We start from the raw sequence: 12020 nt of genomic DNA, 5'->3' as shown, positions 1-12020 counted from the left end.
GTACAGAGCAAAGTATTCAATGAGAATATTTCATTCATTCAGATCTAGGGTGTGCTACCTTTATTTTTTTTTGAGCAGTGTATAAATCTGAGAAAGTCTATATTTTATTGTTGATGTTATTACAGCAATTACATCCTAAGCAGCATATACTTCAGCAAAATATACAGTACATATATTACATTAGAAGACTCTTTCTATAGATGGACAATTGAAAACATCCTGTCATATTGTATTATTCTGTGGTTTGGAAGTATTACTTTTTCAAATAAAAAGGTTGTGCAGGGACTAGTGAGGATGGCAGAAAAGATTATTCAATGTTCACTTGCTCCTATTCAGAACATGGCATATAAGTGGCATAAGTGCTGCTTAAGAAGGATCTGCAGTATTGTCATGGACACTATGGAACCTCTCTGACTAGTTTCTGGACTACTAGATTCTGTAATAGCTTTGTACCATATACTGTAGTATCAACTTTGCCAACTCTCAAAACTTTTTTCTGCTATATATTCAAAATGGACTGTGATTAGTGTGTGTGCGTGTGCGCGTGTGCCTAGCAGTGGTGGGTTGCTACCGGTTCATGCAAACTAGTGGTTTGATACAAATCAAATACTACATTGTTTTATTTTCAATATGGTAAGTAGTTTCCAGCCATTCATTTTCTACTATATTGAAAACTGTCATACCATTCTAACAAAGTTGGCAGAACCATTTCTTTGGGCAGAAATAGGATCCATATCTGTCATAAACATATCCTTTTCCAATTGGCCTCCATATTCCTGAAAGAAAAAATATTTTTTAATAAATCAATTAAAAGTAACATTAGGCTGCTTGGCCAAACAAAATATAGCATCCAAGTCACTATATTTATTTATTTATTTAATATTTTTAATAATTTTTTTTAATTGAACTTGTATACAATTAAAAAGACAGTACATAATCTCTGGTATCTTATTCATATTCTATAAACTAATCTTGTATTATACATTTGTCTTGGCACAAACAAACATTTAACACAAAAAAGGAAAGAGAAGGAAAGTAAAGGAAGAAAAGAAAAAGAAAAAACCCATACAACCATATTAGAAATACCTCCCCGCCTTGCTGTCTATCTTGACAGCTAAATCATTTATCATTTATATTATTTTACAATGCTCGATACCAAGTTTTCATTTGGCTTTATATAAAGCCTCCTTTTCCACTCTACACTTGTGTATATATTCTTATTCATAATTTCTACAATAACCATCTTATATCTGTTCCGTCGGGCTCTCTGGTAGACTCCTCCCAAAAATTAATAGCTACAAATTTCAGACACACACACGTTTGAAAATTCAAAACAATGTTCTTTATAATGAAAATTCACTTAACCTAAGCCCTCTTTTGGTATAGCAAAGAGCACTCGTCTCCAACCAAACTGGTAATTTGTACAAGTCCATTATCAGTTCTGTGATACTTAGCTTGCAGCTGTGAGGCAATTCACAGTATTTCTTCTTTCACAAAGTGAAACACACTTGGCTCTGGTTTAGTTTCAAAGCGGGGAAAAATCACCACAAAAAGTCAAAGTCAGTAAAGCAGTCACGAAACACAATGATCAGATAATCCTCCACAATGGCCAAACGCACAGGCTGCTATTTATAGCAGCCTCACTAATTACCACAGCCCCACCCAACCACAGGTGGCCTCATTTTCTTTGATAATCTCTCAGTTGTTGTTGCCTATGCATCGCTCTCTGCATGCATGGCTGTATCATTAACTCTTGTTCTGAATCCAAGGAGGAGCTAGATAATTGATCTCCTTCTGAGCTATCTGCCACACTCTCCGACTCCCTGTCACTCATGTCTTCTTGGTCAGAGGAGCCTTCATCATCAGATTCCACCAGGGGCAAATCAGGCCTGCAGCATGTGGATGTCTCCCCCACATCCACAGTCAATGGGGCAGGAGCTGTGCCAGAGCTAACCACAACAATATCTTTATAATTGTTTAACATAGTACCCCTTGATACATCTTTATTCTGTTTCATTCTTTCTACCCAATTATAAAATTCCTTCCATACTTCATGATATTTCGATTCATCCTTATCTTCTAATTCTTGTGTTATTTTATCTAATTCTGTGCTATCGTATATTTTCTTTATAATAGTTCTTTCTGTTAGCATTTCCTCTTTCTTCCAATTTTGGCTGATACATATTCTGGTAGCTGTAATTATATGTTGTATAAGAAATGCTTCTCTGAGGGAGGGGTCCTTCCCAGCTCCCTACAAGGAAGCACTTGTGCGCCCACTCCTCAAGAAGCCTCCCCTGGACCCAACCGTATTTAACAACTATCGTCCTGTCTACAACCTTCCCTTTATGATTATTCAATGTTCACTTGCTTCTATTCAGAACATGGCATATAAGTGGCATAAGTGCTGCTTAAGAAGAATCTGCAGTATTGTCATGGACACTATGGAACCTCTCTATGACTAGTTTCTAGACTACTAGATTCTGTAATAGCTTTGTACCATATACTGTAGTATCAACTCTGACAACTCTCAAAACTTTTTTCTGCTATATATTCAAAATGGACTGTGATTAGTGTGTGTGCGTGTGTGCCTAGCAGTGGTGGGTTGCTACCGGTTCATGCAAACTAGTGGTGGAAATTTTGCCCCATTCACTGAACTGGTAGTGATGGCCAGCGTGCCATGCCCCTGAACCAGTTCCCTGGTTGCCGCTGCTTCAAAGCAGCTTGCAAAGAACCCTCTGCACATGAGCAAAGCTCCTGCACATACTCACAGGGTCACTACCCAGATGTGACGCACACACATTTCCAAACTGGGAACGTAAGAGAAACCCACCAGTGGTGTATAGCATGTGTGTGCATGTATGTATACAATTATATTTTCTTTTGGGAGTATCAGAATTGAATTTTTACAGTACACCAGTGTGTTCACAGAAAAAAGTGACAATAAATGTTAATTTAAGACAACTGTCCTTAGGTTTGATACAAATCAAATACTACATTGTTTTATTTTCAATGTGGTAAGTAGTTTCCAGCCATTCATTTTCTACTATATTGAAAACTGTCATACCATTCTAACAAAGTTGGCAGAACCATTTCTTTGGGCAGAAATAGGATCCATATCTGTCATAAACATATCCTTTTCCAATTGGCCTCCATATTCCTGAAAGAAAAAATATTTTTTAATAAATCAATTAAAAGTAACATTAGGCTGCTTGGCCAAACAAAATATAGCATCCAAGTCACTATATTTATTTATTTATTTAATATTTTTTAGAATTTTTTTTAATTGAATTTGTATACAATTAAAAAGACAGTACATAATCTCTGGTATTTTATTCATATTCTATAAACTAATCTTGTATTATACATTTGTCTTGGCACAAACAAACATTTAACACAAAAAAGGAAAGAGAAGGAAAGTAAAGGAAGAAAAGAAAAAGAAAAAACCCATACAACCATATTAGAAATACCTCCCCGCCTTGCTGTCTATCTTGACAGCTAAACCATTTATCATTTATATTATTTTACAATGCTCGATACCAAGTTTTCATTTGGCTTTATATAAAGCCTCCTTTTCCACTCTACACTTGTGTATATATTCTTATTCATAATTTCTACAATAACCATCTTATATCTGTTCCGTCGGGCTCTCTGGTAGACTCCTCCCAAAAATTCATAGGTACAAATTTCAGACACACACACGTTTGAAAATTCAAAACAATGTTCTTTATAATGAAAATTCACTTAACCTAAGCCCTCTTTTGGTATAGCAAAGAGCACTTGTTTCCAACCAAACTGGTAATTTGTACAAGTCCATTATCAGTTCTGTGATACTTAGCTTGCAGCTGTGAGGCAATTCACAGTATTTCTTCTTTCACAAAGTGAAACACACTTGGCTCTGGTTTAGTTTCAAAGCAGGGGAAAATCACCACACAAAAAGTCAAAGTCAGTAAAGCAGTCACGAAACACAACGATCAGATAATCCTCCACAATGGCCAAACCCACAGGCTGCTATTTATAGCAGCCTCACTAATTACCACAGCCCCACCCAACCACAGCCCCACCCAACCACAGGTGGCCTCATTTCCTCTTTCTTCCAATTTTGGGTGATACATATTCTGGTAGCTGTAATTATATGTTGTATAAGAAATGCTTCTCTGAGGGAGGGGTCCTTCCCAGCTCCCTACAAGGAAGCACTTGTGCGCCCACTCCTCAAGAAGCCTCCCCTGGACCCAGCCGTATTTAACAACTATTGTCCTGTCTACAACCTTCCCTTTATGGGGAAGGTTGTTGAGAAGGTGGTGTCATTCCAGCTCCTGCGGTGCTTGGAAGAAGCTGATTATCTAGGCCCTCGGCAGTCAGGATTCAGGCCCAGCTACAGCACAGGAACTGCTTTGGTTGCACTGATGGATGATCTCTGGCGGGCACGGGACAGGGGTTTATCCTCTGTCCTGGTGCTTCTTGACCTCTCAGCGGCTTTCGATACCATCGATCATGATATCCTTCTGCGCCGACTAGAGGGGTTGGGAGTGGGAGGCACTGTTTTACGTTGGTTCTCCTCTTACCTCTCTGGTCAGTCGCAGTCAGTGTTAGCGGGGGGTTAGAGGTTGACTACTATGTGGGGTTCCTCAGGGGTCAGTCCTCTCCCCCCTGCTGTTTAATATCTACATGAAACCGTTGGGTGAGATCATCCAAGGGCAAGGGGGGAGTTACTATTAATATGCTGATGATACTCAGCTGTACATGTCTTTTTTTTTTTAAATATAATTTTTATTGATTTTTATAGGTTTACAAAAAACAAACATATAACAGTGCACAGTGCTTGTGCCCATCACCAAACAACACACACACCCCGTCACCCCCACCACCCCTACAGGAGGATTCAAAGAGGTTTCACTTGTTTATCTATCTATTAATCCTTGGCTCTATCTTGAGCAAATTTTACTAAAAGAGTGATTGTAGTTTATTTTTCGTATTTACATCACAGATTTTACTTAACATATAATCTTTTACCTTGTTCCATCGCACCATCAGCTTCTCTAATTTATTCTCATCAAAATTATTTAATCTTATTTCCATAATTTCAAAATATATGTGATCCACCATATACCAATACCAATTTTGTACTGTCCATTTTGTAGAATCTTTCCATCCTAAAACTATCACCGCTTGAGCACTTTCCAATGCTGCAGTTTTAATTTCCTTAAATTCTCCTAATTCCCTATATTTAATTAAAATTGCTGTTTCTTTTATAATAATCCAATTAATGTTTAACATTTTATTAATTTCATTCTGGACTACCTTCCAGAATTTCTGTATTTCTGCACACTCCCAGATCATATGCATAAATATTCCTTTTTTCTGACACCCATGCCAACATTTGCTCTTCTCTTTCCCCTGGAAGTGTGCAATTTGTACAGGTGTATAATACCACTTATGTAAGATTTTTCTTCTCATCTCTTTAACTCTCGTATTTTTAATCTTATATATATTTTCTATTATTTCTTTCATTTCTCTTTCATCTATTTGTAAATTATCCTGCCAACATCTTGTTAAACTTTTAGCTACTTCTTCTTCCCTTTGCAATAACATCCTATATATTTTGCTGGCTTGTGCTTTACTTTCATTTATCTTTTCATTTATTATTTTTTCTAAACTATTTTCTTCTCGTAAGAAGATTTCTTTATTCTCACTTTTATTTAAATATGTACATATTGCATTGATCTGCAACCAATTCTGTTTACCGATCCACCATTCCAATCTGGTTCTACTAACTCTTCCATCTTTCTCATATAATTGTTCAATTCTCGTTACCCCTTTACTATTTAGTATTTTAATAATTCTACTTAGATTAGCATCGTCCCCTATATTTAATCCATGTAACGTTGATAACTTGGATACTTTTATTCCGCTTGTCCTCTGCCATTTAAGCCATGTTTCTAAACATGCTTTAAAAGGATCACTTAAGGTACCGATTTCAATTCTACTCCAATTTTTAAATAGTAGTTCTTTGTTATTTATGTTATTAATTTCTTTTTCTAATTCTACCCATTTCTTTTCCCCCCATAACTGTAGCTCGATTAACCTTTCCATTTGAAATGCATTTCTATATAGTACTAAGCATGGGCTGCCCCACCCTCCCTCTTCACTGTTTATGTGTATCCCAAACTATTGTTTCTTTAATCTCGCCTGTTGCATTAGTACAAAAGAATCCATTAAGTTCCCTTTGTAATTTAATTCTACTCTCCTCATTTGCTAAGACGATGGGGTTGTACCTCCAAATTCTTTGTTTACTACAAACCTCTAACTCTAACACAGCTAACAAAGGAGCATGATCTGATAGCCAGATAGCTTTCACTTCTGCTTTCTTAAATTTTACCTTATCTGTTTTATTAATTAACATATAGTCTATACAGCTAAATTTATTATGTCTTGCAGAGTAGAAAGTATCTCTATTGGCTACGTTTTGATGAAGGTCCATCATATTAATTTTGTTTAAATGTAACTTTTTCTTTTCCCCCTTCCCTGTTGTTAATTCCAAATTAAAGTCGCCTGCTAAAATCACTATACCTTCCGCAAAATTATCTAATTTCCGTTTTACATTTATTATGAATTGTTTTGCATTTACATTTGGGGCATAAATGACCGCTAAAGTTACTAGCTTGTTTCTTATTTTCCCCTTAATAAATAACATTCTGCCGTCATTGTCCCTCTTAATATTGCTTAACTGAAAATGCACTCTTCTGTGAACCAATATAGCTACTCCTTTTGCTTGATTCGTTCCTCTCGACTCATAAACTTTTTGCCACTCAGTATTTATAAGTAATCTGTCTGTTTTTTCCCTTCCCTTATGAGTTTCTGAGAGGAATAAAACATCTGCCTTACTGTCCTTAGCCAGCTTCATGATTCTACATCGCTTTTTCTGTGATGAAAGACCATTTACATTGAGAGATAAAAGGCCTAAATCACCCATTTACATAGTCTAAATGCATTTCCCCTTCCAACAAAACAGAGCCTACCGGAAAATTGTTTTTTGTTGCAATGAATCCCCACCCTGGTGCCTCTAACCTGACCTCCCCCCCCCAGGGGAAGGCAACGAAAAAAACCTTCCGTTACTGAGAGGCACTCTTGGATCTACGTTCCCTCAGAAAGCCCTCCCTTCTCCCCCATTTTACAGCATAATAAAAGATTCCCCCCTCCTTCCCTCCTCTCCCCTTGTTAACTAGCGTGAACAACCAAAAAAAAGATACAAAAAAAGATTAATTTGTTGAAAAACTTAATACCATGTTAGCAAGTCAACTCAGTTCAGTTTATTATTATTTTTTCTTCTGACGAGTGATTCTTGGCTCATCTTTCTTCTCCTTTTGAAGCGAAGCCAATTCTCTTTGAAGTACAGCAATTTTCTCTTCTTTACTTTGCTCTGCCTTGCGAAATGGTTGAAGACAGAGCTCTTGTTCTGCTGGGTCTGGCCGGTCCACCGATGCCTGGCTCTGAGTTGCTCCCTCTGGATTTAATCCCAATTGGAAAAGTAGCTTTCTTCCTTCTTCTAACGATCTCGCCTGGAAAAACTTGGCATCTTTGAACACAATTATGGTGGCCGGATAGCGCCAGGAAAATTTGATTCCATTTTCATACAGCTGAGAAGACACTTCTCTCATCTGGTTTCTCATCTTAAGGGTCTCAGCAGACAAATCTTTTAAAACGCGTATTGGAAAAGCTTTGTAACGTAAATTTAAAATCTGCTTCAACTCTTTAAAAATTTCTGCAGCTCTTCTTTCTGAAGCAAATCTAATAACAATGTCCTTTGAGTCTCCCTTACGGGGACCAAAAGCCCAATGCGCTCTTTCAAATTCTTGCAACTCACATGTAACTTTGTTCTCAATGAACCACTGAAGGATTTCTTGAATGAGTTGTCTGCTCCCCCCAAAATCTTTGGGGAAGCCTCTCAAGCGAAGATTAGCTCGACGCTGTCTGTCCTCAAGATTTATGATGCGAAGTTCTTGGCGAGATTTTCCCACCTCTAACTTCCCAATCCTTTGATCTTGTGTTTTGGTTTGTTGTTTCAATTCTGCCATTCCAGTTCCCAGTGCAGATAAATCCTTTTTCATTTCTTGGAGGAGTTTGCCCATGTCAGCAAAACCTTTTAGCAGCGAATCCATTTTCCCCTCCAATTCCTCAGTAGACGCCATCTTCCCTTTGTTCTCGTTTCTTCACACAAACACGTAAAAAGAAGTTACTTGCTTCAACTTTTAACTCTTTCTGATAAAGCTTTTCGACAGCTTATTCAGTTCACTCTCCTCTCAATCCGCTTCCAGCAAGCTAGAGAGGGTTGTTGAAGGTCAACTTTCACTTTTACTTCTTCATATGGGAGAGCTCTCCCTCGGTACGTCTAGCTCCGGCAACGCATGCGTAGATCTCCACTCAGCTGTACATGTCCACCCAGCGAAGCAGTGGAAGTGATGTGCCAGTGTCTGGATGCTGTCAGGGTCTGGATGGGTGCCAAAAGGCTCAGACTCAATCCAAACAAGGCGGAGTAGCTGTGAGTACTGCCTCCCAAGGACACAGTCATCTGTCTGTCCATCACCCGGGGGGGATTATTGAACCCCCTCAGAGAGGATTTGCAACTTGGGAGTCCTCGATCCACAGCTGACTTTAGAACACTATCTTTCGGCTGTGACAAGGGGGGTGTTTGCCCAGGTCCGCCTGGTGCACCAGTTGCGGCTCTATTTGGACAGGGAGTCTTCGCTCACAGTCACTCACGTCCTTATCACCTTGAAGTTTGAGTACTGCAATGCTCCCTACATGGGGCTACCTTTGAAGAGTGTTCCGAAACTTCAGATCATCCAAAATGCAACCGCCCAAGTGGTTTTGGGCCTTCCAAGACATGCCCATATCTCGTCATCACACCCTAGGTATGCCCATGTTACACCAACACTCCGCAGTCTGCATTGGTTGCCGATCAGTTTCTGGTCACAATTCAAAGTGCTGGTTATGACCTATAAAGCACATGGCACAGGACCAGACTATCTCCGGGACCGTCTTCTGCTGCACGAATCCCAGCGACCAGTGAGGTCCCACAGAGTTGGTCTGCTTAGGGTCCCATCAGCCAAATAATGTTGGCTGGTGGGACCTAGGGCAAGAGCCTTCTTTGTGGAAGCCCCGGTCCTCTGGAATCAGCTCCCCCCGGATATTCGCACTGCCTCCACCATTCTTGCCTTTCGAAAGAGTTTAAAAACTCATCTTTTGACCAATGAATGTTTTTAGTATGATTTTATTGAGTGAATGCTAATGAAAGTTTTTAAAGTTAGAATTTTTAAAGATTATTTTTAATATTACTTTTATAGATATTAATTGGATTATCAATTTGTATATGTTGTGAGCCACCCAAAGTCCTCCGAGAGGGGCGGCATACAAATCCAAAAAACAAACAAACAAACAAACAAACAAACAAATAAATAAATAAATAAATAAAGATAGTAATGTTCATTTTTCATTTTCTGCTCAATTATGCCTAATTTCTTTAATAAATGTCCTAATTTTGTTCCAAATTTTTTTTGGTTGAAGACATGTCTACCACATGTGAAAAAAAGTTCCGCTATTATGTCCACATTGCCAACAATTCAGTTTTAGATTTGGATACATTTTCGCTAGTCTTGCTGGCACCAGAGACCATCTATAAAACATCTTGTGGATGTTTTCTTTATCTGTTATTGACTTTGTCATTTTATAATTTTTTCCCATGTTTTCCCATTAATCTAAGTGTATTCTATGCCCTATGTTCCTCACCCAGCTAATCATGCTTCCCTTGACTATCTCTTCCTCCATCCTATATTTAAGTAAAAATCACATAATTTCATAATTAAGTTATTTTCTTCCCCTAGCAGAATTCTATCTAATGTTGTAAATTGTTTTTGAATTCCAAAATTCTTTCTGTCTTTTTGTAATCTAGATTGAATCTGAGCATATGGCCACCAATCAATCAATCAATCAATAAATAATAATAATAATAATAATAATAATAATAATAATAATAATAATAGTTTTCTTGTTTTTAATTTCCCTATTTAATCTATTGTCTGTTCATAATTAACTGTTTTTTAAAATTCTATTGCATTTGGGTGAATTGTGCCAAAAAAACATCTTGGTATTTCCCTATAGTGTGCTTTTTAAAATCTTATTCCATAGGTCAAATAATGCCTCCCTAAGTCACTATACAGTATTTATATTCTACCTTCTTGAAAGATATAGATTATTGTAGTGTTAAGTAACAATTATTTAGCATTTAGAGGAGTACTTTCTATTCATTTCATACAGCAATATCCACATATTACTATAGAAATCTAATATTTTAGTACCTCAACTGATGCTGGTATATAATTTAAGTATTTTAAAATGTCCCATCACTCTTTAATCATATAACTCTTATGACACTTCTTAATGTGAGGATTGAATAAATACTGTAACTAATGCATGCAAGCAGGGCCGCCGATAGGGCAGTATTACCGGTACTGGCGTCAGGGGCCCAGCCAAATTGAAAAATTAGAGGGGCCCGGCGATTGAATGGTGTGCTGGTGAGTTGGCGTGCTAAGGAAGCTAATTGGATTCAGTTGCAAAATTGTTACAATTGGGACCAGGCAAGAGCACATATCAGCAAAAACGCCCAATTTTCTCTATTCTGCCTGAAGAGCTTCACAGCTGTTAAAGATGAAGTTTGGATCAGAGCTAATTTGGTATACATTTTGATTATGGTGTTAGATTTTTTTTGAAATTGTTCCCTTCTAAGTGTGAGGAAAAGATGTGTTGCTTTGGAGTTGACATGTTTTTTGGAGCCGTCTCGCCATTTTAGATTTGAGAAGCAAACACCATCCTGGATTGGAGAAGCAAGCATTGTGGGAAGTGGGAAGATTTGAATATGCAAAGGAGAAGCTGGGTACTAAGGACTTTTCAAAAAACAAACAACTACATCATATTTTGAGACGTGCTGAGAAGATCTGAAGCGGGAGTTGGTTATTTTACATTTTACCTTCTAAATTATGTTAAATGCATACACAGTAATATCTCACCGTATGCTTAATAGATACGATAACATCCTAGGAAAAGAAGAAGAAAGAAGAAAAGAGAAAGAAAAGGTGTTGTTCTTAGAGCCACGGGCATGCTATTTGTTAAGAGACTATACATTACACATTTAAAAGCTTAAATATATTAAGTTATGGAACTCAATAGCAGGTACATTTGATTCATAATATGGATTTGATGATACATGAGGGTATGTTCTTTTTTATAAAGCAATTTTAAAATTTTTCAAACTTTGGAAAATGCTATAAGGAGATAGGTGGAGAGGTTAATGAGAAGAAGAGGGAAGGGTTTTTTTCTCTTCCCTCCTCTTTCTCTTCTTTTTTCTTGCACTGTGCTTTTTACACCTATGGTGGAGTTTACATATAGTTTTAAACATTATTGCGTATAATTTATCTTCTGGTTACCTGTTATTTATTGGTATTATTGTGAAAACAAATATTTTTCTAGTGTGATGCAGGAGTATTTTGTCTTTATCCTTTGTGCCATCTTATTGCTGCTTTTAATATTGTTGATGGCAAAATTAATAATATTTTGTTAATTCGGCGTATTTGCACTGTTCTGGTAATTTATTTATATGTATGTAATATGTTGATGTCACTTGAATATATTTTCTGCATTATTAACATATTAATCTGTCAAACAAGTGTACCTTGTTGTAGTGGCAGGGTTTACATTTTTTTTTTTGATAGGTAAATTTAATACATAATTGGTATGTCGCAAAATAAAGTAGTTTTAAAATGGGGGGGCAGACACTTAGGCGGTATGGGGCCCCAAAATTCCTGATGGTGGTCCTGCATGCAAGGTATAGGGGGAAAACAAGCAAAAGAAACCTATGTTGATCTACGAGAAAACCTGAATTTGTGAAAAGCTAAGCCCTAAGTCTATCGATTACAGTCACTTCAGGGAATTCTGTTGGCATTAAATGGAGTGGTTTCCCATTACCTTCT

The 12020-nt window shown here is 37.3% G+C and overlaps 1 protein-coding gene across 1 annotated transcript in view; it reads right to left on the bottom strand.

The window, feature by feature from the left end:
- The window catches only part of CC2D2B (coiled-coil and C2 domain containing 2B), a 114913-nt gene that overhangs the window by 49265 nt on the left and 53628 nt on the right, over positions 1-12020 (bottom strand). The window contains exons 17-18 of the mRNA XM_070752397.1: positions 3065-3157; positions 684-776 (exon numbers count right to left, since the gene is read on the bottom strand). Of these exons, the coding sequence (XP_070608498.1) occupies positions 684-776; positions 3065-3157 (186 nt within the window). The remainder of the gene's footprint in view (positions 1-683; positions 777-3064; positions 3158-12020) is intronic.

Source organism: Erythrolamprus reginae, chromosome 5 (assembly GCF_031021105.1).
Source record: "Erythrolamprus reginae isolate rEryReg1 chromosome 5, rEryReg1.hap1, whole genome shotgun sequence".
Lineage (NCBI taxonomy): Eukaryota > Metazoa > Chordata > Lepidosauria > Squamata > Dipsadidae > Erythrolamprus > Erythrolamprus reginae.
The sequence above is the reverse complement of the archived record's forward strand: the minus strand, read 5'-3'. Positions and strand labels throughout refer to the sequence as shown.